Raw genomic sequence first — 26,934 nt, forward strand, 5'->3', positions numbered from 1 at the left:
TTATTTAAAAAATGATTATGCAAGGTCTTTTTAACCGACTTCAAAAAAAGGAGGAGGTTACTCAATTCGACCGTATATATTTTTTTTTTTTTTTATGTATGTTCGGAGATAACTTCTTCGTTTATGAACCGATTTTGATAATTCTTTTTTTGTTGGAAAGGAGATATTCATAGTTTGGTACCATGATAAGGAAACCAGGATCTGATGATGGGATCCCAGAGAAATCGAGGAAAACTTTCAAAAATCGTAAGGGTGACTAGTAAATTTAATCATGTTTTCATTAAGTACTATAAAGCACTACTATTTAATAATGGTCTGGAGTCGATCTGATGATGGAGAAGAAAGATAGTCGAGGGAACTCTTCAACGACTTATAGCAATTACCTGCTGTTTGAACTTAATTCGTTTCTAATGATGAGAACTTTGCATATATATGAGTTATAAGTACCATTTCAGTCTGATGATGGAGACGAAAGATAGTCGAGGGAACCCTTCAACGACTTATAGCAATTACCTGCTGTTTGAACTTAATTCGTTTCTAATGATGAGAACTTTGCATATATATGAGTTATAAGTGCCATTTCAGTCTGATGATAGAGACGAAAGATAGTCGAGGGTACTCTTCGACGACTTATAGCAATTACCTGCTGTTTGAACTTAATTCGTTTCTATTGATGAGAACTTTGCACCTATATGAGTTACAAGTGCCATTAAAGTCTGATGATGGAGACGAAAGATAGTCGAGGGAACTTTTCAACGATTTATAGCAATTACCTGCGGTGTGATCATCTGTCTCGCAGGACCAGGTTTGATGATAGAGCCCATAAACACTCGAGGGAATTTCTCAACAATTTACAGCAGTTACCTTTTGCTGTTTGACGACCGCTTTGATATAATGGTGCATGTGCCGTGTCGGCGGCGCCTAAACACCGACGGTCGCGGGTTCTATTCCAGCTCGGAGTGGATATTTATGTTTATATAAATATTTATTTTTGGTCTAGTTGTTAATCCTTGTGGTTCTCCCAACCTAGCCTCGGAGAACACGCTAGGCTGTCAGTCCCGGTTGTTATTACGTACACCTGATAGCGAACTTTACTCATAGTATGTCGACGCGTTAGCGCAGCGGTCACAGCGCCGGCTGTTGCGCTGGCGTTAGTGGGTTCAATCCCCGCGCACGACAGACATTTGTATTGGTCATATAGATGTTTGTCATGATCTGGGTGTTTGTGCTTGTGTATTGTGTATGTTTCCGAACTCCCGACATAAGAGAAAAAGCATCCTTGTTAGGTCTACCCATCACTAAAAATTGTAAAATAAAATAATTTTTAACAAAAAAAAAACCGACTTCAAAAAGGAAACTAAAAAGTGAAAAATAAATTTACTTAGTACAAAGTAATTCGTATTTTGATGTAGTTAATCAGAAATGATTAAATAAATATTTTATAATTTTGAAGTTGGTGCCAAGTAAATACTACAACAACCTGGCTACAATAACAAATACAAACAGCACACACACAACAAACAAGTACAAAAAATATTATTAGATATGTCAAAACAATAACAGAATAATAACAGTATTCAACCTAATAGTCAATGAAACAAATTATGAAAGAAAACTGAATACAACTTATGAGTAGATACTAGAGTAGTTATGGTTTTACTTGGCACCGACTTCAAAATTATAAAATATTTATTTAATCATTTCTGATTAACTACATCAAAATACGAATTACTTTGTACTAAGTAAATTTATTTTTCACTTTTTAGTTTCCTTTTTGAAGTCGGTTTTTTTTTTGTTAAAAATTATTTTATATTATAACCGGTTATTATATGTATAGTTACTGTTTAGTTATTATATTATTACAAAAAAATTATAGAGATGAAATATGATTTGCAATTATTAGATATTAATCAGGTAGATAGATATCAGAAGTATGTTACAAGAAGAGTCACAAAATTGTGTTCCTATAAAACCAACTAAAAATTGAATGCTAATACTAAAATTTGATGCAGGCATATTGTGTAAGTGGAATACTGAATGTAATAATGTATATACATAATTATAAATTCTCCGCAGACAAAAGCTAGTATCGAATGTTTGGGAAAACACGACGTATTTTCCAAGAACAGAAGCAAAAACCAATTTTACGTATTAATTGAATGAGGCTATGAAATATACACATACGTCACTATAAGAAGAAAACCGTTCCTCCGTCTCATGACGCAATACACGATTATTAGCTTAGCGTTTTTTGTAAATTATAAAAATATTAAATGAGTTCTGACGTCAATATTTTGAAAAAAGTTATCCTGTATATTGAATTACGCAGCAGTATACCGCACTAAGTAGTATTTAGTATCTCACAAGATTAAAATATCCATTATCACAATCATACAATTCTTGCGATTAAATTAGTTTAATCACTACTTAAATTTTAATTTCTTTTCGTGCAACTCGGTGTAAATCTTCAAATTTAGGAATACATTAAAAAAAAATTAATTGATTAAAAGTATTATCTTAAGTTAAAAAAAATGGTAATTATTTTAATATTAGACGTCGTACCAAGAAATATGTAAATGTGAGTAAATATGTTTTTCTGACAATTCATATTCCACGTTGAACTGACCTGTATTCGAACAATAGTATAAACATTGACCTAAGAACATTTGATCTGAGTTGCTGGTTTCAGTTTCCGTCAAAAGGGTAGTGACAATTAGCATTTACATAAAATAACAGCTCTTTGCAGTATTCTGATCGAGATCTGAGGAATATTGTTTTTGAGTTATTCCTAATAAATATTGTTTTTGAGTTATTCCTAATAATGCGTATTTAATTGACTGTTTTTTCGACTACCTTACGTTATATTGTCGGTGTAAATTGAAGTCCTCGATTACGAGCAAACACGATTATAGCTTTTTGTCAGTTTTTGTTTCTTTTTAACCGACTTCCAAAAAAGGAGGAGGTTCTCAATTCGACTGTATTTTTTTTTTTTTTTTTTTTTTTTTTTATGTATGTTACATCAGAACTTTTGACCGGGTAGACTGATTTCGACAAATTTTGTTTTAATCGAAAGGTGGTGTGTGCCAATTGGTCCCATTTAAATTTATTTGAGATCTAACAACTACTTTTCGAGTTATATCTAATAATGCGTTTTTACTTGACGCTTTTTTCGTCGACCTACGTTGTATTATACTGCATAACTTTCTACTGAATGTACCGATTTTGATAATTCTTTTTTTGTTGGAAAGGAGATATCCCTAGTTTAGTACCATGATAAGGAAACCAGGATCTGATGATAGGATCCCAGAGGAATCGAGGGAAACTCTTGAAAATCCACAATAACTTTTTACTGGGTGTACCGATTTTGATAATTCTTTTTTTGTTGGAAAGAAGATATCCCTAGTTTAGTACCATGATAAGAAAACCAGGATCTGATGATGGGATCCCAGAGAAATCGAGGGAATCTCTCGAAAATCCGTAATAACTTTTTACTGGGTGTACCGATTTTGATCATTTTTAATTTAATCGAAAGATGATGTTTATCATGTGGTCACATATAAATTTTGTCGAGATCTGATAACTACTTTTTGAGTAATCTTTGATAACGCGTAGTTGCTTGACTATTTTTTCGTCGATCTACGTTGTATTACTTGTCGATGTAATTGAAGTCGGTTTTTTTTTTCGTTTGCAAGCAAACACAATTATTTTATTATTTTTTAACAGAGAAGACGTGAATACATTTTTTCATCTGAATTAATGTTTGAAAATAGCCATTTTTATATTACAATCAACTGACAATACATACATTATATCAGCTTACAAGTATTAAAAGAGTTGAACTCATTAATTTCAAAAACAAGTAATATGCTTAAACTGATATTTTTATTCACTTTAAGATCAATCTTTAACATAATATTAGGACAGCTTTTATTAATAAAGTCCTCGTATTCTAAATAAATATGAATAGCCACTGTTTTATCGTATAGGTCCTTAACTCTTACTATTTTTTTTATATTTAACTACGCTGACGGGTTCGCATACTACACTGCTACTGTATGCTGTAAGGTGATTATTGATAATCGATATTAAAAAATTCTAGTTAATAGCTTTCGAATAGTCGATATAGCTCCCTATACATATAAATATAGGGCAAACATTTTATATGCTGATCGGGAATAAGTGTAATGATATGAATTGTAAGTATTCATTTCGTATATGTATGTATAAAAAGTATACAGGAGATAAACTATTCGTTTTCTTATTTTATTATTCTTGAAAATGCGTCACAACTAAAATGACAATTTAATATTCTAAAGGATGCTAACCTTTAGCCTTTCAATTAATAGTAATCATGTATAAAACGTAAACAGCACTATTAATGGATATATTATTGTGTAAGACCTTCAACGATTCACATAATTTTGGCAAGCGTAATTTTAAAATAATTATATCATTATATGTTGCAGGTTTTATTCTTTTTTTGTGTGTGATAGCTTTTATGTTTGTGTGTGCGTGTTTCCGAATCCTCGACACAAGACCCAAGTAGCTACTATACATGTAAAGCGTTCCTCATTAACTTATTATGGCTTGAAAAGAAATTGAGCGGCATATAAGTATATAAATATATATTTATATAAAATACTAGCTGACTCGGCAAACGTTGTCTTGGCGTTAAACGCTATTTAAAAATAGGGGTTGGTGGTAGAAGGGTGAAATTTTAGGGTTGTATATATTTTTTAAAGCCAAATCAGAATAAAATAAGAAATAAATAATATATCTAAAAATAAAAAATAAAAATTTTGGGGTGGACTACCCTTAACAGTTAGGGGGATAAAAAATAGATTTTGTTTGATTCTTAGACCTACCCAATATGCATAAAAATTGTCATGATAATCGGTTAAGCCGTTTCGGAGGAGTTTAACTACAAACACCGTGACACGAGAACTTTATATACTAGATATAATATATATTTTTCGCAAAATTTCCAGTGTTGCTTTACCAGCCTTCCTATCTTTTGTCCATAGTTCAGCTAATCTCATTTAAAGGGTATCCCCTTCAAACTTTGAGATTACTGGTTTGGAAGAAGCTAGAAACGCTTTCTTAATTGCATGCCCAGGTCAAAATTTTCCAGTTTCTCCAAATTAACAGAGGAGCTGGGACGACATAAACTGCAAATTGACTTATGACAATCTTTTAAGCTGTAGTACAGGTTTGGCGCGTGCTAGGCTTTTGGCCGTGGGTACGCATGAGGCCGGCTGCTGGCTTCACGCGTACCCTTCGTCAAATACAGGAACATTTCGTGAGCCTGACACGTTCCGAATCGCAACCAGTCTACGGCTTGGGGTTCCGGTCTGCGCTTCTCATAAATGTCCCTGTGGCAGTGATGTCGACAAGCTAGGATATCACGGTATGTCATGCCAAAAAAGTGCAGGCCGCTTCTCGAGACATGCCGCACTTAACGATATCATACGCCGGTCCCTTGTCAACGTCAACGCCCCAAGTCTACTTGAGACGACTGGTATTGCAAGAGACGATGGCAAGAGATCGGACGGTATGAGTTTGATTCCATGGAAGATGGGCCAGGTGTGGTATAGGATGCAACCTGTTCAGACACGCTGGCCCCTTCCCATCTACATGGAACCAACAACAGAGCTGGTGCGGCTTGTGAAGCGGCTGAAAAAACTAAAACATACAAATACAGGGGTCTAGGCTCCGAATATGATTTTGTCCCATTCGGTGTCGAAACCCTTGGTCCGTGGGGTCCTAGTGCTATAAGACTTTTTAAGGAAATAGCAAAAAGGTTATTCGACGTCACAGGAGACCGAAGAGCTGGCAGCTACTTCGGACAAAGAATTAGTCTAGCTATTCAAAGGGGGAACGCTGCCAGTATCTTCAAAACCTTGCCTAAGGGGACTCCTTTTAATAATATTTTTTAGTTATTACATTATGTATATATATATATATACTTAAGGTTTTTTAGTTTAATGTAATTTATCTTATTATAACTACGATTTTATTTATTTCTGTTCGTAAAGCTTGAACATGAGCACTTGGTACCTAATAAAAATATTACATATAATACACATTTTAAAATTTAAATAAGTTAAAATATAAGGTCTATTTTAATAAATATCACATTTCGGAATAGATAAATTCGACAATTGTAACTACATAATTTTATGATATACTATGTTCAAATATCCGGAAATGGCCATGATCAATTTATATAGTTTATTTATATAATTATGTTAAAAATTTTGCATTTAAAACCCAACATTTTCCTTCACTTAAATTTTTTATATTAGCCGATTATGTTCAAATGGAAATTTATCTCGTTAAGTGCGTAAAATATTAAATATATATTTCGTTAAGTGCGTAAAATAACTAATGAACTAATAAATTAATCGACACGACGTCAAACATCTATATGATGTGAAATTTTGACCATATATTAAGATTAAAATACAAATCGGATCTGCATACGTAGGGTTTCCACTATTGTAAAAAGTTTATTGTATGATATTTTATTACGTTGGGGATCAAGAGAAGCTGAGAAATAGAAGAGAAGTTGAGGAAATGACTTAGTTACTTACAAAGTTATCCTCCTTAGGTGTTTCATGTTGTACGCCGTTGGTTAATACGTTTTCAGTTGATATGCACCTTTCTGATCCGCTGAGAGTGATTAGCAGGTGCACTGAACCAAACCCGCAATCCAATTGTTGCCAGAGGTCGTGTGTTTTTTCTTTTTCCAATTGAGATAAATCGATGACACACCTGATAAATTAATTGTTTTATTTAGATACCCATTTTTCAAACTTAAGTTTGTTTACTAAGTTATAATTAAGTACTTGATGATTCAGCTTTAAGCATCCCATCTCATTTGGGGCATAGGCCTCATCCTCCATGTAAGAAATCCATGTGAGAAAGGTATAATTATTTAATGGCAACTTATGTAAGATTGATAAACATTTACGATTACTACTGTTTTCTAATGTTTACGCGAATTTTACTCATTTAATAAAACACTTTTTTCGGATTTTATCGCGGTTTATTGTTAACTTTTGATTCCCGACGTTTCGGATACTTTACAGCAACCATGGTCACGGGAGGACTATAAACCGCGATAAAATCCGAAAAAAGTGTTTTATTATACGATTACTACTGTTTTACGATGTAAATGTGGTCTTTGTGGTAATTCCACGATGTCGTGGTCTATAACATTCTTCAAAAGACAGGCAATCTCTTAGAAAATTATAGCATTTCTATTTCTTAATTTTCATTTTTTCGTGATTTTGAGATTAGGGCGTTTGAACAAATGCTTTTATTTAACCGACTTCAAAAAAGGAGGAGGTTACTCAATGCGACCGTATATATTCATTGGCCTTATCCGCCTATTGCAGACGATTTAGACAGTGTCAGACAGACACTGTGTCGCTTAGGACACTCTTCAGGAAAACGCAGAGTTGCCTAAGCTCTGCGCTACCCTCTCGACCTCACTGGCTAGGCCCACAAGAACGACGAGATGATACGTGTGGAGCCAGTTCGGCTGCAGGAGTCTTTCGCATTTTAGAGCTATGCCACGAATGCTTGACGGAGACTCCATTCCGGGTTTCAAATGAAGTTTTCCTTCTCCTGGACCCTGATTGTTTTAAGCCAGTTATATCTCTCGGTCGCCTTGTACGACCCCCACGGGAAGAAAGGGGGTGGTGCTATTCTAATCGGCCGACACCATACAGCATATATATACATACACATCAATGTATTTTTATACAACGAAAATGAATAATTATTTAATATAATTCAAAAATGACCATTAAATATAAATCTGCTTATATATTTACAAGGGTGTAAGCAAAAATAAAAAGATGCAAACAAATTGCCGATAATTCCAGCTAAATTTATTTTGCTGAAATATTATTAATGTCTCCGATTAAAAACAACGTTCGGTTTAAAAAGCACAAAATGCGATTGAATATATCATCCAAGTTTTTGTGTATGTGTACGTGTTTTATATTAGTTACGTATAAACTTACCGGCCCATGAAATTTTTCTGTTTCGTTTTGTGCCATACATTGACCTCAAGAGAGTTGTCTTCGTAGAGGTATAAGTTGAACCTCTCCCGCCATACCGGCTTCGTTTTGTGAACTTGCTTTGACTTGTGAGTTTCGGTACCTAGCCTTAAATAAATACCGTGATTAAAATACTGATAAAGCACTTCTTTAATTATAGTTAACATAACAAATACAAAACAGTTATAAGCTATTTGTAATTTTATTTGACCGTGCGTTAAGCAAGCATATACACAATGTTTATTTTTTAACAACAAAAACATACACACCGTGGAAGCTTAAAATCTTATAATGTATATGTTACATACAAAGTAACCAATTAGCCATTTTTGAAGTGGAAAAATACAAATACAAAAAAATAATGCTGTTTTCTCTTTGTCGTTAAAAAAAATATAATTATTTAGGATATGTAAACAGGGTGCGTTTAATAGTGAATTTATCACTGTTAAAGCTAGTTTGTTTTAAAATTTACTTTGTTTTTTTTTTATTACCTATTATGAAGATTGAAAACGATTTCCTTAAAGCGATAAATAATTTTGAAGCGTATACTGCGCATTTTTATTCTATAGCGTTTGCATTTTGTTTGGTTTGTGTTGGTGAAAAATAGATTGAAGTGTTTTTGACCTACTAGGATGAAGTAAGGATTTTACCATCTCTAAATTATTGTAGAGACGAAAACCAATTAAAATCAGAAGATACCAGATGTAGAAAAAACATTTAAGTCCAGTAACAAGAGTTGAAACACTACACTATAATACTCTTTTATAATTCAATTTGATTTTTATACTAAAGCGCACGCGGCGTTCGCGTGTCGAAACTCAGCACTGCTTTTAGCATTTACATGATTGCGGCCTTACTGAGACGATGTTCATTTTCATTACCGGTTTATCATTAGAGAAAAAAAAAACGTAGATTAAACAAACAACAAAATTTAGAAGTTAATTTTATCTTAATAATACAATATTTTAAAATTTAGCCTTAATATACAATATAGTAGTAACATTAAATGCATTATTTTGATGTATCTACTAAAAATACTTATATCATGAAAATGCTTTTTATTTTAATAGTTACTTCTTGTTTACTTATCCTGGTTAGTAAAATTAAATTCCTAAACGTATCCTGTTTGTATGTTAAACTGCAACATCCAGCCTGTAATATTCCACCCTGGGTATAGGCCTCTTTCTCCGTGTAGGAGAAGGATCAGAGCTTTATCCGCCACGCTGCTCTACTGCGGATTGTCGGATATGTTTAATATGAATAACGATTGCTATCAGGTATTTATAATAACAACGCCCGACGGCTTAGCGTGCTCTCGAGGTATGGTGGGGAAATTCACAAGCACAGACATGCAACCCGGAAATATATATTTGTACAAATACAAATATCCATCTCTCACGAATCGTCGGTGTTTTAGGCGATACTCACACCAATATAAAAGTGCGGTTGTGTCAAACTAACAGGTCATAAAAATAAGACCGATACGGTCTTCAATACAATAAAAATCCGGTGTTGGTGGTTCAGAAACACAACACAAGTAACATAACATAACAATACACTTTATTGTACACCAATACAGAAATAATAAGGATTTTTTTTTATGTCAATAGGTCGGCAAACAAGCGTACGGCTCACCTGATGGTAAGCAATTACCGTAGCTTATAGACACCTGCAACACCAGAAGCATCGCAAGCGCATTGCCGACCCAATCCCCAACACACAGACAGACAGACAGAGTATCATAAGGCACAAAGGGCGGCCTTATCGCTGAAAAGCGATCTCTTCCAGGCAACCTAGGGGCAGAGGAGATGGTATTGTGTCGGTGTGATGTACAACACAAGTAAAAAGACAATTGAGGTAGGGCACAGCAGGAAATATCCTGCTCAAATCTGGAGAAGTCCGACTGGGGTAGGATCTCGACTGTACAGAAGATCACAGCTAAATAACACTGCTTTCAAGCAGTGTTGTGTTCCTGTGTGGTAAGTAAGGTGACCAAAACCCTGGGGAAGGTACGGGTAGGATCGGCCACGCGCTTGCGATGCCTCTGGTGTTGCAGGCGTCAATAGGCTACGGTAATCGCTTCACACCAGGTGACCTGTACGCTTGTTTGCCAACCTAGTTTTATAACAAAAAAAATCCAGATCACATGAATCTGTGTAGTCTACATACTAGACTAACATTTATCATTAGCAGAGTTCGAAAAAGGCAATATAGATTTCTCTTACAAATCAAGAGATAAGATTACGCATTCGCGTTTCTTTTTTGTAAATTTTAAATATCCTTTATAGGTATATTTTTGTGCCCATGTTAATATTTTTATAGCGGTCTCTATGTCACTTTCACCTCTCTTTTTAGATTTTCTTACTCTATTAAAATGGTTATACCAATTTATTTATACTGTATTATAAGCTTTCATGATTTATGCTTTTCATATATGTTTATTTCATATTCCGATTATACTAATAAATACTTTTTATTTTAGCTCTTAAATATGAATAATTTACATACCTCATCAAGGGCATTCGCTTTAATTGAATACTTACGGTCAGTTTATTGTACTGTATTTATTATATTTTTTATTCTATTTAGTATTTTTATATATAATCTACAAATACCTTGGTGTTTAATTGTTTTTCCTTTCTCTAGACTATAGTAGATACTCATGAATAGAGTTTGTTTATTTTTTTTTAATAAAGAAATGTTTTACACTCAAAGGCCCCCATTAGGAATTTCCCCTGGGTCGGGAGTCCGGAAAAGCACATAATACATAAGCACAAACGCCCAGACAACGACCACATCTACTCACTACGCGGAAGCTATTTTATCATACTAGGTTGCTAGATTCGTTAGTGAGAATCCATTGACACTGTTGCAAGATATCCCTGAGTTGGCAGAAAAATATTTGATTGTCATTTTTCGATCTTTCAATACAGTGTCGTGGCCTTATTACCTACCGACAAATTAAATACAAATTTGTAATACTCCAACGGGTTCCGGGAACTCTCAACGGGAAACTTGTTATTGGCCTTATTTTTTTGTAATTTTTTTATAGTATGTATTAACTGAAACGCTGTTGGTTTTCTTAATAAATAAATAATAAAATAATAATTTTTTTTTTATTGTAAAGTAGTTTGTAGTCTCATGCGATATAGAGACAAACAATTTATATTTATAAACGAGTATATATTTATATTTACTTAAAAAAAGGTGTCTAAAGTCTGTCTTTCGGAGCAGCTGTTTTATTTTAAACAGAACCCATAATTATAGCAAAATTGCACAATAATTATATTCTTCGAAGGAAGGTTATAAATAAATATAAATTGGTTAAACGTACTCCAAATTAGACTTTGCTGAATCATTCATCAAATTAAAGAACAAAATTTAAATTATTACTAGCAAATATTGATAAACCCATTTGCTTATTAATTAATTCTCGATTTCAAATTGAAACTCGACTATGGTATTTATTTTCATATTAAGTTTACGAAATAAAATTGATAGATAACACTTAGACCACAATATTAAATTGCATATGAAATAAAATTTAAATTTAAATTAATGTTAATAATTATTTACTTATTAAAGTTGAGTAAAATTGCTAAATTTAATGGGTATTTTAAGTAGAATCTTGATAATAATAAGGTCAGATGTAGGGTTTTGCTTTTAGATGCAGATAGCAGAATAACCCCTTAGGTTATTTGAAAATATAATTCGTATTTTTAACCGACTTCCAAAAAAGGAGAATGTTCTCAATTCGACTGTTTTTTTTAAATGTATGTTACTTCAGAACTTTTGACTGGGTAGAGCGATTTCGACAAATTTTCTTTTGATCAAAAGGTGGTGTGTGTCATTTGGTCCCATTTAAATTTATTTGAGATCTAACAACTACTTTTCGAGTTATATCTAATAATGCGTTTTTACTTGACGCTTTTTTCGTCGACCTACGTTGTATTATACCACATAACTTTCTACTGGATGTACCTACCGATTTTGATAATTATTTTTTTGTTGGAAAGGGGATATCCCTAGTTTGGTACCGTGATAAGGAAAACAGGATCTGATGATGGAATCCTACAGAAATCGAGGGAAGCTTTCAAAAATTCGCAATAACTTTTTACTGGGTGTACCGATTTTGATAATTTTTAATTTAATCGAAAGCTGATGTTTATCATGTGGTCACATATAAATTTTATTGAGATCTAATAACTACTTTTTGAGTAATCTTTGATAACGCGTAGTTACTTGACTATTTTTTCGTCGATCTACGTTGTGTTACTCGTCGATGTAATTGAAGTCGGTTTTTTTTCGTTTGCGAGCAAACACAATTATCCTGTACCTGTAATTAAGACTTTTACTACCTACGACATTATGAAGTATAAAAACATTTCTTTCACCTTACGGTCATCGCATAGTAGCGAGGTGGATGAATAAGTGTATATAAAAGAAAATTCTATTCAATTTTTTAAAATCGAATTCGAATATTCGATTTTTTTAAGAACATTTATCTTACTGCTACTTATTAGGACAAAATTTCGACTCCACGTACTGTACTAATGGACACTAGGAGAAATTTAAATGCATCAAATACGTAAAAAAAATGTATACTCACTTGAACTTGCAGTAAAGACCGCTTGATCCGTTTGCTGGAGCATCTGGCAAATCCTTGGCTTCAATCAATACTATGTTCACAATTGAAGACCACGATTTCTTGAGAACTTCAAATTTTCGATTTTTTAAGATATACTGAAATAAAATTTTAATTTTAGAGATCTGTATCAATATCTTACAATAATTTAACGTAACTTTTTTTCTAGCATCACGGGGAAAATATAGATTTAACTTTTGTTAATAAATGTTACTAAATACACCGGCATATTTAGCGGAACACAAAAAAAGTACCATAATTAAAAAAAATATGGTTTTATTTTAAAATCTACTTACTCTGTAGGTTTGACTATTTCTTCGCATTTCGACTGCCTTGGCAATCTCTATTGGGGCTAAGTCAGGTATAATTCAGTCCTCAACTCCAAAAAGATACGCGATTAAAAAAACTAACAAAATATTTCAATGAAATTTTAAATCAAACTCAGAAGGAAGAAATACTCGAAGTTCGCTCCTGATAAGGTGTATTTGATTAAAATTAAAACAATTGCATAAAATGTGATGTTCAGTTGTTTTCTTAATTTGAAAATATTTCTTTTTAAATTAAATGACGTATAAACCAGCCAGCAACCTTATATGATACTGATATCGAACCTTTATTTTATGTTTCGCTAAATATGCCGGTGTGTGTAGTTCTTTCAAAAGTTGTAGAACTGTAGAGTTAAATTACGCTTACGCTTCAGCCTGTAATATCCCACTACTGGGCATAGGCCTCTTTCCCCATGTAGGAGAAGGATCAGAGCTTAATCCACCACGCTGCTCCAATGCGGGTTGGCGGATATATTCCCTACTATGAGTAACGATCGCTATCAGGTGTATATGATAACAACCGGGACCGACGGCTTAACGTGCTCTCCGAGGCACGGTGGGGAGACCCACACGGACTGCACAAACACCCAGACCACGGCAAACACCTGTATGGCCAATACAAATGTTGTTCATGTGTGGGGATCGAACCCGCAACCGCCAGCGCAACAGGTACAATCCATGGCTGTGACCGTTGCGCCAACGCGGCGTACAGTTAAATAATCAATACATATAATTAAAATGTAACGGATGACTGTCTGTACATGGAAGATATATGAGAAAAAATATTATCGGGACCTTTATAAATGCAAATAATAACCAAAACAATGATTGTTAGAATTTTTGTCCGTTTGTCTGTGCGTTTGTGCACGCGAATCGTAGAAACAGTTTATCCGATTTAGATGTGTTTTTCATATGGTAAGAGCTAAACTTAACATTTACTGTTTGTTTCACGTCAATCGGTTCATTAACAAAAAAGTTATGGCAATTTAAAGAATCACGTAGAACATGCAAATACCCAAAACGTGGACGAAGTCGCAGGCACAGGTAGTCGTTAAGTTAGGTTATAGTTTGTACTGTGCAGATCAGTGGCTATTAAATTAAACACGTCCGAAGGCTTGAAAATATACTTTATTACTACTCCAATAAATGGATTACATACTATTATATCGTAGGCACACTACACGCCCCATAAAATGAAAAAAAAAAAAAAAATTCTAAGGTTACATTTTTTTTTTCTTAACTTAAATCAACAATACATATATGTAAGTAATAATTTGTATTATAATACAATATTAGGATTTACACATGACAGAAATTTCGAATAAATTTATATAATATCAAGTGTAGTAAAGTTTTGTACGATTTTTATGTAAAATTTCTTCTTTACCATTTTTCAAAATTTTCACATTTGATGACATGTCTTCTAAGACTTTATAAGGTCCTGAATAAATTGGACAAGTTAATTTATTTCCTGTTACATTCTTAACTAAGATCAAATCATCTTTATTATAAGTTATAGGATTTACATATTTATCAAAAATACATTTTCTATGCTGTTTGCTTCCAATTAAATTTTGCCTAGCATCAAATTGAGATTTTTGCAAACGATATTTTAATTCTTTAGGGTAATTATCTACATTATACAAAGGCTCTATTATATTATTATTTAATAAATTGCTCGGTAAATTACATTTTTTGCCAAAAACAAGTTCATAAGGTGTATACTTTGTTTCACTATGTACGGTTGTATTGAACGAAAAACACCAATATTGCAACCAATGACTCCAATGTCTAGAATTGTTATCTGTTTGTATTCTCAAAAAAGAATTAAGAGATTTATGAGTATTTTCCAAAGATCCTAAAGATTCGTGGTGATACGCAGTGGATGAAATATGTGTGATATGCAACAACTTGCATACCTCATTCATAGTACTACTCATAAATTCAGTACCACGATCACTTCCAATTTCCCGCGGTACCCCATACCTAAGAATAAAATTTTCTACAAAAGCTCTAGCTACACTAACACTGTCCTTAGTTTCTAAAGGATAAGCTTCTACGTATTTGCTTAATTCGCACTGAACAGTTAATATGTATGAAAAATTATCATAATCTTTCTCTAATGGTCCAACGATATCTAAATAAATTTTATCAAAAGCGCTTTTAGCTGTTGTTGTTATTTCCATAGGTTGTTTAGTTGGTAAGGAGTGCTTTTGCTTTTGACAGCTATCGCATCTTCTTACGAACTTTTTAACATCTTCACACATGTTTGGCCAAAAATAATATCGTTTAATATTATTTAGCATGCGCCTAACGCCTGCATGTCCACTTGTGGGTAGTAAATGAAAATCATTTAAAATCACTCTTCTATCGTTGACGTCATCTACTTTCATTACTCCATTAATAACACAAAGTCGTGGTCCGGACCACTTTGGATTATTATTTATTTCTTTGGTTAACCATTCAATCAATAGATTGTTTTTCTTATTTTTTACAATATACAACTCGTCAATATTTATTTTTTTACAAAAAGACTCTAAGCCCCTCACGAATGCGGCTCGCGCAGAACATGATCGGGTGTCTACATCGCTATAGATTGTATACTTCGATGGTAAATATAAAAATTGTTTATCTTGTATACATACATCATCATGACAACTAGCTTTATATTTTTCGTATCTAAATTCGACTCCCGAGTTTGGTTTTTTAAGCAATTCCACGACATTAGGGTGATCAATCCTGCAATCTGTGGAACTGTTATCGACCAAATCGGTATCTTTACATTCATCGCCTTGCATTCTCTTCATCCGTCTAGTCATTACAGACGCGATATGTTTATTCATCTCTTTCAACTCATCTGATGTCACAACTATGCGAGATAATGCGTCTGCAGCCACATTATTCGCTCCTTTCACGTACTCTATCTTATAATCATACTCTTCTAAACTCAGCCTAAATTTTAATAAACGACTGCTGGGACTGTTGATATTAAACAAATATACTAAAGGTCTGTGATCAGTCCTAATAGTAAAATTTTTACCAAATAAATAGGGTCTGAAGTAACGTACTGACCATACTATTGACAACAATTCTTTTTCTATTGTGGGATAGTTAATCTCAGCCTTGTTAAGTGTGCGACTTGCATATGCTATGGGTAGATTATTTTTATTACACAACATTGAACCAATTGCCACCCCAGACGCGTCAGTGTGTAAAATAAATTCATTATCTTTTGATAAGTCTGGGTATTGTAATATAGGTGGGGATGCAAGACAATTTTTAAGTTTTAAAAATGAGTTTTCACATTCATCCGTCCATACAAACTCAACTCCTTTACGACTTAATTTATTAAGTGGTATGGTGATTTCAGCAAAATTAGGGATAAATTTTCTATAATAGTTGGCAAACGCAACAAACCGCTTTACCTCATCACTATTACATGGCCTAGGATAATTTTTTATTACTCTTGTTTTTTCAGGATCAGGACTTATACCTTGCGCCGAAACTACATGTCCTAAGTACAATAGCTCTTTTTTTAAGAAAACACATTTTTGTGGATTTAGCTTTAGATTTACCTTTCGTAATCTTTCTAAAATATCTATTAAATTTTTGTTATGTTGACCTATATTTCGGCCAAAACATACAAGGTCATCCAGGTATATAAGACATTTTTCATAGTTTAATCCAGACATTGCCACTGTCATTGCTCGACTAAACGCACTAGGACTAGTTTTTAGACCCATTGGCAACCTTTTTAATTGATATTGTTTATCGGTTGTGAATGCGGTTACTTTTCGACTATCTGGATGAAGGCCAAGTTGATAATAAGATTGTGTTAAATCGAGATGACTAAAATATACGGAACCAGATAAAGCATCTAATATATCATTGATATTTGGCAAAGGAAATTTATCGTCTTGTATTCTTTCATTTAACTTTCGATAATCAATTACTATGCGCCACTTCTTATCGCCTAAAGTCTCACTTTTTTTTGGTACAAGAAGAAGGGGACTAGACCATTCACTTTGACTTTCTTCTATTATATCCTCTTCCAACATTTTACTAATCTGACGATCTACTATGGGTTTTAATGATTTTGGTATCCTATACGGTTTACTATAAACTGGCATTACATTATCTTTAAGATGTATAGACTGATTGTATATGTTAGTTACTCCTAACTTATCTCCATCAATATAAAATACATCTGAATACTTCGCGCATATATTCTCAATAGATATTCTTTCCTCCTCATTTAAATGATTTAATTCTAATAAGTTGAATAATTTCTTTACTCGATTCGCGTTAACTAAGTTTGGTCTAAAAGAACAAATTTCATAATTACTTAATAAATCAAACGTTGGCGTAAAATAACTTAATTTTACTACGTCATCTCTTGTGTTTAAAATTTTTAACGGTATTTTTCCCTGTTTAGGCGTTACTAATGTACTAGCTAAATAAATTCCATCGCATAATTCTTGTGGTAATATTACGCAATCTTGATTTATATCTGTGTCAATATAATGCAAGGATTCACATCGAGGTGATAGTATTAAATAATTGTTGTAACCAATTTGACCCATCTGTAACTTTATAACAGTAGTTCCGATATTCGTACTAAGTAATAGGGTATTTAATTCAAAATTTAAAATACAGTTATATTTACTTAAAAAATCCTGACCTAGGATTCCGTCGGTTCGACAGGGTAGATTTTCAAATACGTAAAATTTATGCGTTAATTCAATATCATTTACTTTTAACTTTAAATAAACATATCCCTTGGAATGTATGTTGCCACCTATACCTCTGATACAAATTTTCTCAATTTGGAATGGAATGTTAAGCGCGATCAAATTCTCGTACTTTACCGCGGACAACGAGGCGCCGGTGTCAATTAACCAATTCTGAGGAACGTCTAATACGCTCATAGTAACAGAGTTAATATTATTACATATTACATTATCTTTATTATGGACGAAAAAAATGATCTGTTTTAATTATATTGCAATTATTTTCCTGAGGGGTTTCCTCAGCCGATTTAATCATATTCATATGATTTTCACGACCTTGAACCCTATGGCCTCGATTAAAAGTATTTGTATTGCTACGGTTCCCGCGACGAGAATATGAACGACCCCTATTGTTAGTACGAGTACTATGACGTGAAAAATTTGTTACCGTACCTCTACCGCGAACTGTAGCCAACGCCGTTGAAGATGAATCGGGGCGTCTGTTATAACTGTTAAAATATCTCTGTCTATAACCACGACTATTATGGTTATTATAAACTGATGACCTACCTCTTGTGTTTCCATAACTCATAACTGTTCCTTCTGGCTGCGCTGATAATTCCTCGTCCATTGCGCCTCTAATTGCGTCTTGTAATGTGACATAATTTCGCGCCGCTATAATAGTACTTATTCGACTATTTCGCAGGCCGTCCGAAAATCTTTTAATAGCATTTTTCTCATTAATAGTTTTCAAAATTTCGTATTTTTGTGAATCGCCGTCGGCCTGAGAAATAGTTAAATCGACAAACATAGATTCAATATCCTTACCAAAGTCTTCTATAGTCCTCCCGCCTTGTTTTGCTCGCTGCAACTGCGATTGGATCGCAGTATCAGACTTTTTTGGTAGTAAAAAAGACTTCATATCCTTTATCAAGTCTGAAATTGATGTATAATTTTGAGACATTCGTAGCTTAGCACTCTCTGACAGCCTAGACTTTAAAATAAAAGTTATTAGGGAGGTTTTTCCGTTTTCATCAATCATATCCGAATACATTTCGATATTACTAATTAATTGCTTTGTGACGTTTTCGTCACCTGTCATAACTGGCAGCAAAGATATTGCAGTTTTTAAATTAAATTTTTCCATGTTGCTAGAGGTGTTTTTACATTCAACGACACTACAATCAGTAGAAATTGAACACAGTTCCTTAATTCTAAGAAAAATATGGTTTATTTGTCCATATGTTAACTCTAAATCTTTTAAATCAGAGGATTTAATTTCCTCCTTAGTTACGCCCTCTTTTATATTCTTAACAATACACAAAAAATAATCATATAACTCATGGGCCTTCTTATATTTACCACTTATATCCTGCGTCGACCTCCGAAAAGGTCCTAAAAAGGTCCTAAAATTATCTTATTAAAATAAGATAATTTTTAATTGACTTAAGTTCATTTAAAATACGATCAAGATCTTGAGCCATTAACAATCATATATTATTATATTATAATGGTATATATTAATGGTATTATCATAATGGTATTTATATAAACACAAACTAGTTTTAAATAAATAAGCTAAATAAAATAAGGATTACAGTCCACTAAATATTTTCATACCTCCTTATGCGCACTGAACTACACATTATAAAAGCACCTTTATATGTATTACGCACTATAAAAAAAAAGAAAACGCACTTCACAAATTCACTAATCACTTGCTGCTTGCTGGGTCCGCTGGGCTGGGTCAAAAGCTCGCATACATGGGACGTTCCGGTCTTGTCTACCAAAATTCCTCGAACTTCTAAACGTCGTTGCAAATAATTCTTGTCTTATCCATCGCGTATGGCATTTTTTATATAATTTGTAAACGTAGTAAATTAATATAATGCCACTCAAAATAGTGAAAATAGTTAAAATGATAGTATGGTACCCCAAATTCCAGTGCAACATTTGTACATCGTTTCCACTGTTTGAGTTAGAACCGGCTGCGTTCTGGTTTAAAAACACTTCTTCTTTATTCTGGGTTGATTGGCACATTTTAATTAAATATTGTTTGCAGCTTTAATATAATTGCGCAATTGCACTCGATAGCACAATCTAATTCTTTGCACTGTGACACGAGCATTGTTTTTTATTAGTCACTCCACGTAAGGTAAGGTATGCGGTGCCCGAGCGCGCTGATCTCCTGTTACAGGCAGGGTCGCCATGTACTGTGCAGATCAGTGGCTATTAAATTAAACACGTCCGAAGGCTTGAAAATATACTTTATTACTACTCCAATAAATGGATTACATACTATTATATCGTAGGCACACTACAGTTGTCACCTTATAAGTTTTGGTGAGTGTTAATACGTTAGAAACTTTACTTTAAAAAAATTGCCTTATCCGGTTACAATTAATTATTATAAGCTTAGATCTAATTTTATATTTTTTATGATTATTTTTTAATTTTTTAACTAGAAAAAAATTATTATATAGAATTTTGATATAAATAGTTATTAGGACTTGGATGACAGTGCCTATCAGGAGTTCACATTCGCTCTAGAACTATTGAGTTTTCAAATTATTTTTATGTTAAAAACTTATTGCACTCTACGAAAATATCATGTTAATCACACAAATAATATGTATATTCAAAACACGCAAATTTTATGTTTGCAGCTGGTACTTTAATACTTACACATAATATGGTTCATTATTAGGTACTTCTAATAAGCTTTGATATAACTTTTGTTACACGTGTTGTCTAGGTATTATTACCAGTTATCAGGTAAGTTTTTTATTAGCTTTAATTGCGCCAATTTAGAAAATATGTATTATTATATTGTTATACATACTAACATAAAAAAAAACAATGTTTATTTATTTGACACTGTGGCTCTACATGTAATCTATATCTATACAAATGAATAAAATTGGAGTGTCTGTTTATAATATAAAAAAAAAACGCTTATTACTAAATACATATGGATGTATACACGGTACATATACCAAAATAACATTTTTTACAACTTTTGTTTGTCTGTCAGTCTGTCTGTCTGTCTGTCTGTCTGTCTATCTGTCTGTTTGTTCCGGCTAATCTCTGAAACGACTAAACCGATTTTGACGGGACTTTCACTGGCAGATAGTTGATGTAACAAGGAGTAACTTAAGCTACTTGTATTTCAGAAATTTATTTATTTTATAACTCTGTGAACTGAACAAAAATAATTTTTGTTAAATCCCTCGCGGACGAAGTCGTGCGCACAGCTAGTAGATAAAAAAAAGAATGGAATAAACGAAATATGCAACTGCACTAAATTGGAAAATTATTTTTTATATGGGTCTGGTATTCTCAGGACAAGGTTCGTATAAATGAAAATACAACAAATTGTGGTTCAAACTTAGCCAGTTCAGCTAGTAGTTTGGAAACATGCGGAGTTTACAAGGTCTACTCATAAGATGCCATTAAAATATTTTATGCAAATCTCAACCTTTTAATCAATATTAACAAAAACAGGTAATATTTGTTAAGGTTTTTTTTTTATTTCTATTTTGTATCAAACCAAAAAATTTTTGAAAATAATAACGTTACAATATTTAAATGTAACTAAAATATATATAAATAGACTACTTTATGTATTTAAATGTAAGCATTTAATTCTTTCTTTTTTCTCTTTATAATTGTTATCTTTGTAACAATAAACATTTATTGAGTAATAATTACTCATATGATTTATATAAACGAGTGTTTTTATGTTCACTTTGTCTATTGTTTTATTTTAAGAGTTATTATGTTAATATTGCATGTGTACTGTGCATTTACATTATTTAAATATTTTTAATCTATTTTTTTTTAAATGAAAAAGTCGATTAATTTACAACTTTATAAAAAAAAACTTAGAACAATAAACGAACAATATTCAATTTGGTTTTGGTACATTTCGGCAATTATATTTTTATATATATCGCGAAAATTGTTTTAATTTTCTTTTGTTTTATTTTATAATTACTCACAGTGATTACAGCTGCGACATCCTCGTGAATTTCAGTAGTCATTGTTCTAGGCACAAACATTATTAGTACTTCACCGTTATAAGCAACACTTCACTTTGAGCGTAGTTGGCGTATACGAATGTTATGACGTTCGAATTCGAAGCACGACCAATATTAACTATAAAAATAATTTAAACACAACAAAACGTATTTTTTTATCTCGAGCTTTACGTCACTAAATAAATGCAAGTACTAGAGAGGTGCAGGATAATATTGTTTTATAGTTTATTTTGCAAATAAGTAAGAACTCGTACTTAAAACACCACCTTTGGTTGATTCAGATAAACATTTATACGTTTTATTAGTAAGACGTTGACATTAGTTGTGAATAACGATGCTGCGAGGACTCTCGAACATATCAGCCGGCACTGATTAGTATAAAGTGACTCAAGCCTATACAATATACTTCCGTTATGCTTCCAAACAAGATAATAATTTAAATTATTTTTCTATAGTATCATCAAGGTTATTTAATATTACGTTAAAAATATAGATTTGAACTAGTTTTTCTTAATTTATGTAAAGTTCCTAATTTGCAAAACATACACAAAAGCAAACAAAACAAAATGATATATAATAATAATGCGTCTAGATAGATTTCAAGTTTAAAAACAATTCTACTGTGAATGCACTGGTTTCACGCTTCTCTTGTTGTCTGTGGTTTTAATAATTTTAAATTTTTCCTACTGATTTTTTTGCCGTTTATTTGCGTTGTGATCCAGTTTGTATATGTGTTGTGTCATTTTATTAGTTAGAATAATATTTTTGTTAACTCTTAGAAATAACGAGTGTTTGTTTTTTAGTAAATTATTTAAACTACGTTTACAAATTAATGCTTCTATATAGTTATTTATTAGTATATTTTGTAAGAAATTTGTATTTTTCTAATTATGGTAAGTACTACTTAGCCGTCGGATTTTACAATATGCTGTAATAAAAAAGTAATTTAAATGTTTGTATATTATAAGCCACATTAGCTGTAGGGTAACTAATGACTAATATTACTTAATTTTGGTAGGGTATAGGAATACGAACTCCACAGTTCGTAAAGAACTAGCTTTAATGCTATAATACTACACTCTCAAAGAATATTGTGGAAAAGAAGTTTCTATAATTGCATATCCAAACTGTTACCGATTTTAAAAATTTCATTATTCAAATAAAGCGGAAGCATGAAAAATTTTAATAAAACTAATACGAACATATTTTTAGATATTTTAATGCCCATCGCAACAGATTCTATTTCCCTTGAGAAATAATTTTATTTTGACTTGTAATAAAAATGAAAAATAAACTAACAAGATAAAGTTATATTAACTAACATTGATCAAATACGAATAAGTCAGTTCTCATATACATAACATAATAGTTACTCCCAGGAACTGGTGATAATATAGAGATTGAGTTCTCTCTAATATCACCAGTTCAGTATATAAGTAAACCAAGCTAACTTGCTTCTATTTGCGAGATCTTAGCTAAAAAAAAAACTTGTGGACTTCAAGGTATGATATTATTAATTACTTACTTTTTGTACTTTCTTTCCATGGTCTCTTATTACAGTCAGCCCACTACCAATGCGTCCCATGAGCTGGTTAGGGACAGCAAGCGCGGTGGGCGCCATCGGGTCCATAACCAGGCCGTCCGGAATCGGAATTGACCTAAGAGCAAAGTACTTTTAAACATTTATATTTATACAAATAAAATCCTAAATCCCTTCAAAAACGTTTTAAAATGGCGGTATCTCCCCACATAGAACAGCCCGTTGTTTACATCATTGTGAACTGACAATCAATCACTGAATACTGCTGCGTTTGACGATATAAATAGCCAAACATGACTACGTCAAAAATTAGTAATCATATCGCAAAAAATACTAACATTCGTATCTAGGAGAAGCGATAAATAGCGCTTTGTTTTTGTATGGCTTCTACTAGATTATAACAATTTTGAAAAAGTGAATATCAGCTTATTTATTTTTATATTTTTAGTAGGTACCTGCTCTTATCTCGTTTTTATTTTTATTTATTACTCGCCGACCCGTGCCCACTTCGTTGGATGTTAATTTTTTGTGATGCAAATATAAAGTTTTCATCTCGCTCGTATTTCCCCGACTTGATATACTTAATTATTTGTTACTGAATTTTTTTGTTCAATAACAATCAAATATAGCCTATATCACTCCTGAATAGTGTAGCTGTCTGTTAGTGAAATAATTTTCATGATCGGATCAGTATTTGCAAAGATTACCCTCAACAAACAAACAAAGTTAGAAACTTTACTTCTTTATAGTATTAGTATATTAACGTTATTAGGTTGGTAGATTTTTGTGTATACAATTTTCTAAAAATTCGTTTATCGACGGCTTGCCATCGACAATTAAAAAGCTAATTAATCATATTTACAAAATCAAGATCATACGAGGACACCTAAAAACTTTCAAACTAATTTAACCTAAAACGATAAAGGTCAAGTGTGAATCGAGATGTCCTTAAACGTGTATGGTCAAACGTCCCTCTTATATGTTAATACGAATTTTAGATGGACATGTCTTGCAACTCCACCAAATGATCAATTTTACGATCTGCCTACAACATATATGTACATATTTCTTTAATATATCTATTTAACTGTTACTCCTAAAAGATTTTGATGAGATTTGTTATTGATTTGAATGGGTATCTGGATAGTTAAGAACTTTTGAATTTTGGATTTGTAGCATGAGGTACATACAGTAAGCAGGCTTTATATTTTTTTTCTGAGAGTTTTCAATGCCTGTCAGTTTTACTAATGTAGCTAGCTCTAAATAGTCATGTTTTAATGCATCTTACGAGTGTTAGTAGTTGTACCATACCTAAATTTTTGTTTTTAATTTTTAGAAAAATTATTTATTTTTTATAATACAACATTAAAAAATACATTCAACCCTAAATTTTCAACCCTCTACAATCAACCCCTATTTTTAAAAAGCGTTTAGCGGCAAGACAACCTTTGCCGAGTCAGCTAGTATATATATTATAGAAACCCGGATCTGATGATGGGAAGAAACAGGGCCAACTACTCCAAAAGTACATATTCAAAAGTTCTCATTAGTAAAACAAGTTTGATGTTTTTTTTAGTCATTTCATTTTAGATGTTTTATTATAAAATAATTGTTTTCTAAATTTTCTAACAAAAATTTTTTTTGTATGTTAATAAAATCTTAATAGATATATTTTACTTTATAGTATTTTTTTATTATAAGCACTTAACGTTCAAATTCTATGAAAACTAAAAATAATGATTCTAAATATTTTTTATTACTGGCTTAAGTTCCTTACGGCAAGCTTGACATTTGGCTGGGCGACCGAACTGATGTTACCCTAAAACCGTAAGAAAAATATATAATCGACTCCAGTTTACATCGACAAGTAATACAACGGTACTCAAAAAAATAAACAAATAAATAAGCATTACTTGGGATAACTCAAAAAGTATTCGTTAGATCTCGATTATATTTAAATGGGTAACCACATGAGAAGCACCGGCTTTCGGTTAATAAAGGATTCATCAAAATCGGTACACTTAGTGAAATTGAGAGCCTCTTTTTAAGTCGGTTAAAACGTGTAAAACAAGCTAGCGAAAATAATATTTGTGATACGGGTCACCATTGGTCGATTAAAATATGGAGACAAATTATGCGTCGATATCCATACTTTATTAGTAGATAGTATTTAAAAGATTTTTATAATATTATATGATCATCATCACTTCAGCCTATCACAGTCCACTGCCGGACAAGTTCGCGCAAAAATAGCGCGAACTCACGTGTTTTGCCCATAATCACCACGCTGGGCAGGCGGGTTGGTGACCGCAGGGCTGGCTTTGTCGCGCCTAATACGCTACTGCCCGTCTCCGGCCTGTGTATTTCAAAGCCATCAGTTTGATGGTTATCCGCCATCGATCGGCTTTATAAGTTCCAAGGTGATAGTGGAACTGTGTTATCCCTTAGTCGCCTCTTACGACAACCACGGGAAGAGAGGGGTAGCTATATTCTTTACTGACGTAGCACACAGTCGAATATTATATAGTTATAGCGTATATACATACGCTGCTTTATAAAGTCGCTCTTTTACCTTTTATTATATTATGCTCGTATTATAAAGATTTTAATCTATTAATATTAAATTAATATACAGCGATTTGTTTTTGTCAGAAACGCCTAATTTATTATATTTTAATATTAGAAGCATTATTTAAATAACAACTTTGTTCGGAATCCGAATTCTAATTACACCAAACACGCTATATTTAATTAGAACTTGTTTTTTAAATTCTGTTTGAATTGTATTATAAATAATATTGAAAAACAGAGGGAAGCTCTTTAATAGAAGTAGAGCTTTTAATCAGGAAAAGCGGAAGCATGTTTCCAGTAGTAAATTTTATCATAATTTTGCCGTTATCTTCTTAAACGGTTTTCTTTCATCTATCGGCGTTTAATTTAATAGGACTTTATAAGCCGATCGTTTTGTTTATGTACAAATTTATCAAGATATTGATGATGGTCAAATGAATTGATTATATTATTATAATCAAAAATATCTTTATGCAAATATTCCTAAGCACCTTCGAATCGTCATTTTACAAATTGAAATTTTAATTATTATTAAAAGTGAAGTTATCACAGAGAAGATTCGGCAAGAAAGGCGGTCTTTTGTACGTAACGGGACAATGAGCGTAACATCGCAATCCGCGTAACACTACACTGAGTCATCCATTTTCGTGCATGCAGCCGACGTTCATCGATTTATTAGACATTATCACGTCAAAAATTAAAATTTTAGACTGAGTGGAGCGATTTTGATGATTTATTTCTAATATATATATTTTTTAATTTATTTGTAACATTATGAAAAGTATGTATTATACTACATTTACTTGCAAAAGCCCTTAGGCTTGTCCGCAAGTAACAGTCTCATACAATTTATATAACACTTATACATATTGCTATAACATTTACAACTACAATAGTTACAAAAACATATTTTTACTAAGCTTAGACAATTTTTGTTAAACAAAGTTTTGCCTACTTTTTAAAAATTACTTCTCGTTTATCAATTAAACAATACTATCATCGACGGTATGGTC

At 32.3% G+C, this 26,934-nt stretch overlaps 1 protein-coding gene across 1 annotated transcript in view; it reads right to left on the bottom strand.

Annotated features, from left to right (window-relative positions):
* LOC123659474 (multiple C2 and transmembrane domain-containing protein-like) overlaps window positions 1–26,934 on the bottom strand; it is a 48,739-nt gene that overhangs the window by 14,386 nt on the left and 7,419 nt on the right. Inside the window, exons 2-5 of the mRNA XM_045594689.1 lie at window positions 23,336–23,468; window positions 12,679–12,812; window positions 8,034–8,177; window positions 6,594–6,774 (exon numbers count right to left, since the gene is read on the bottom strand). Coding sequence (XP_045450645.1) covers window positions 6,594–6,774; window positions 8,034–8,177; window positions 12,679–12,812; window positions 23,336–23,468 — 592 coding nt within the window. The remainder of the gene's footprint in view (window positions 1–6,593; window positions 6,775–8,033; window positions 8,178–12,678; window positions 12,813–23,335; window positions 23,469–26,934) is intronic.

The sequence above is a fragment of the Melitaea cinxia genome, chromosome 2, assembly GCF_905220565.1.
Source record: "Melitaea cinxia chromosome 2, ilMelCinx1.1, whole genome shotgun sequence".
Classification (NCBI taxonomy): domain Eukaryota; kingdom Metazoa; phylum Arthropoda; class Insecta; order Lepidoptera; family Nymphalidae; genus Melitaea; species Melitaea cinxia.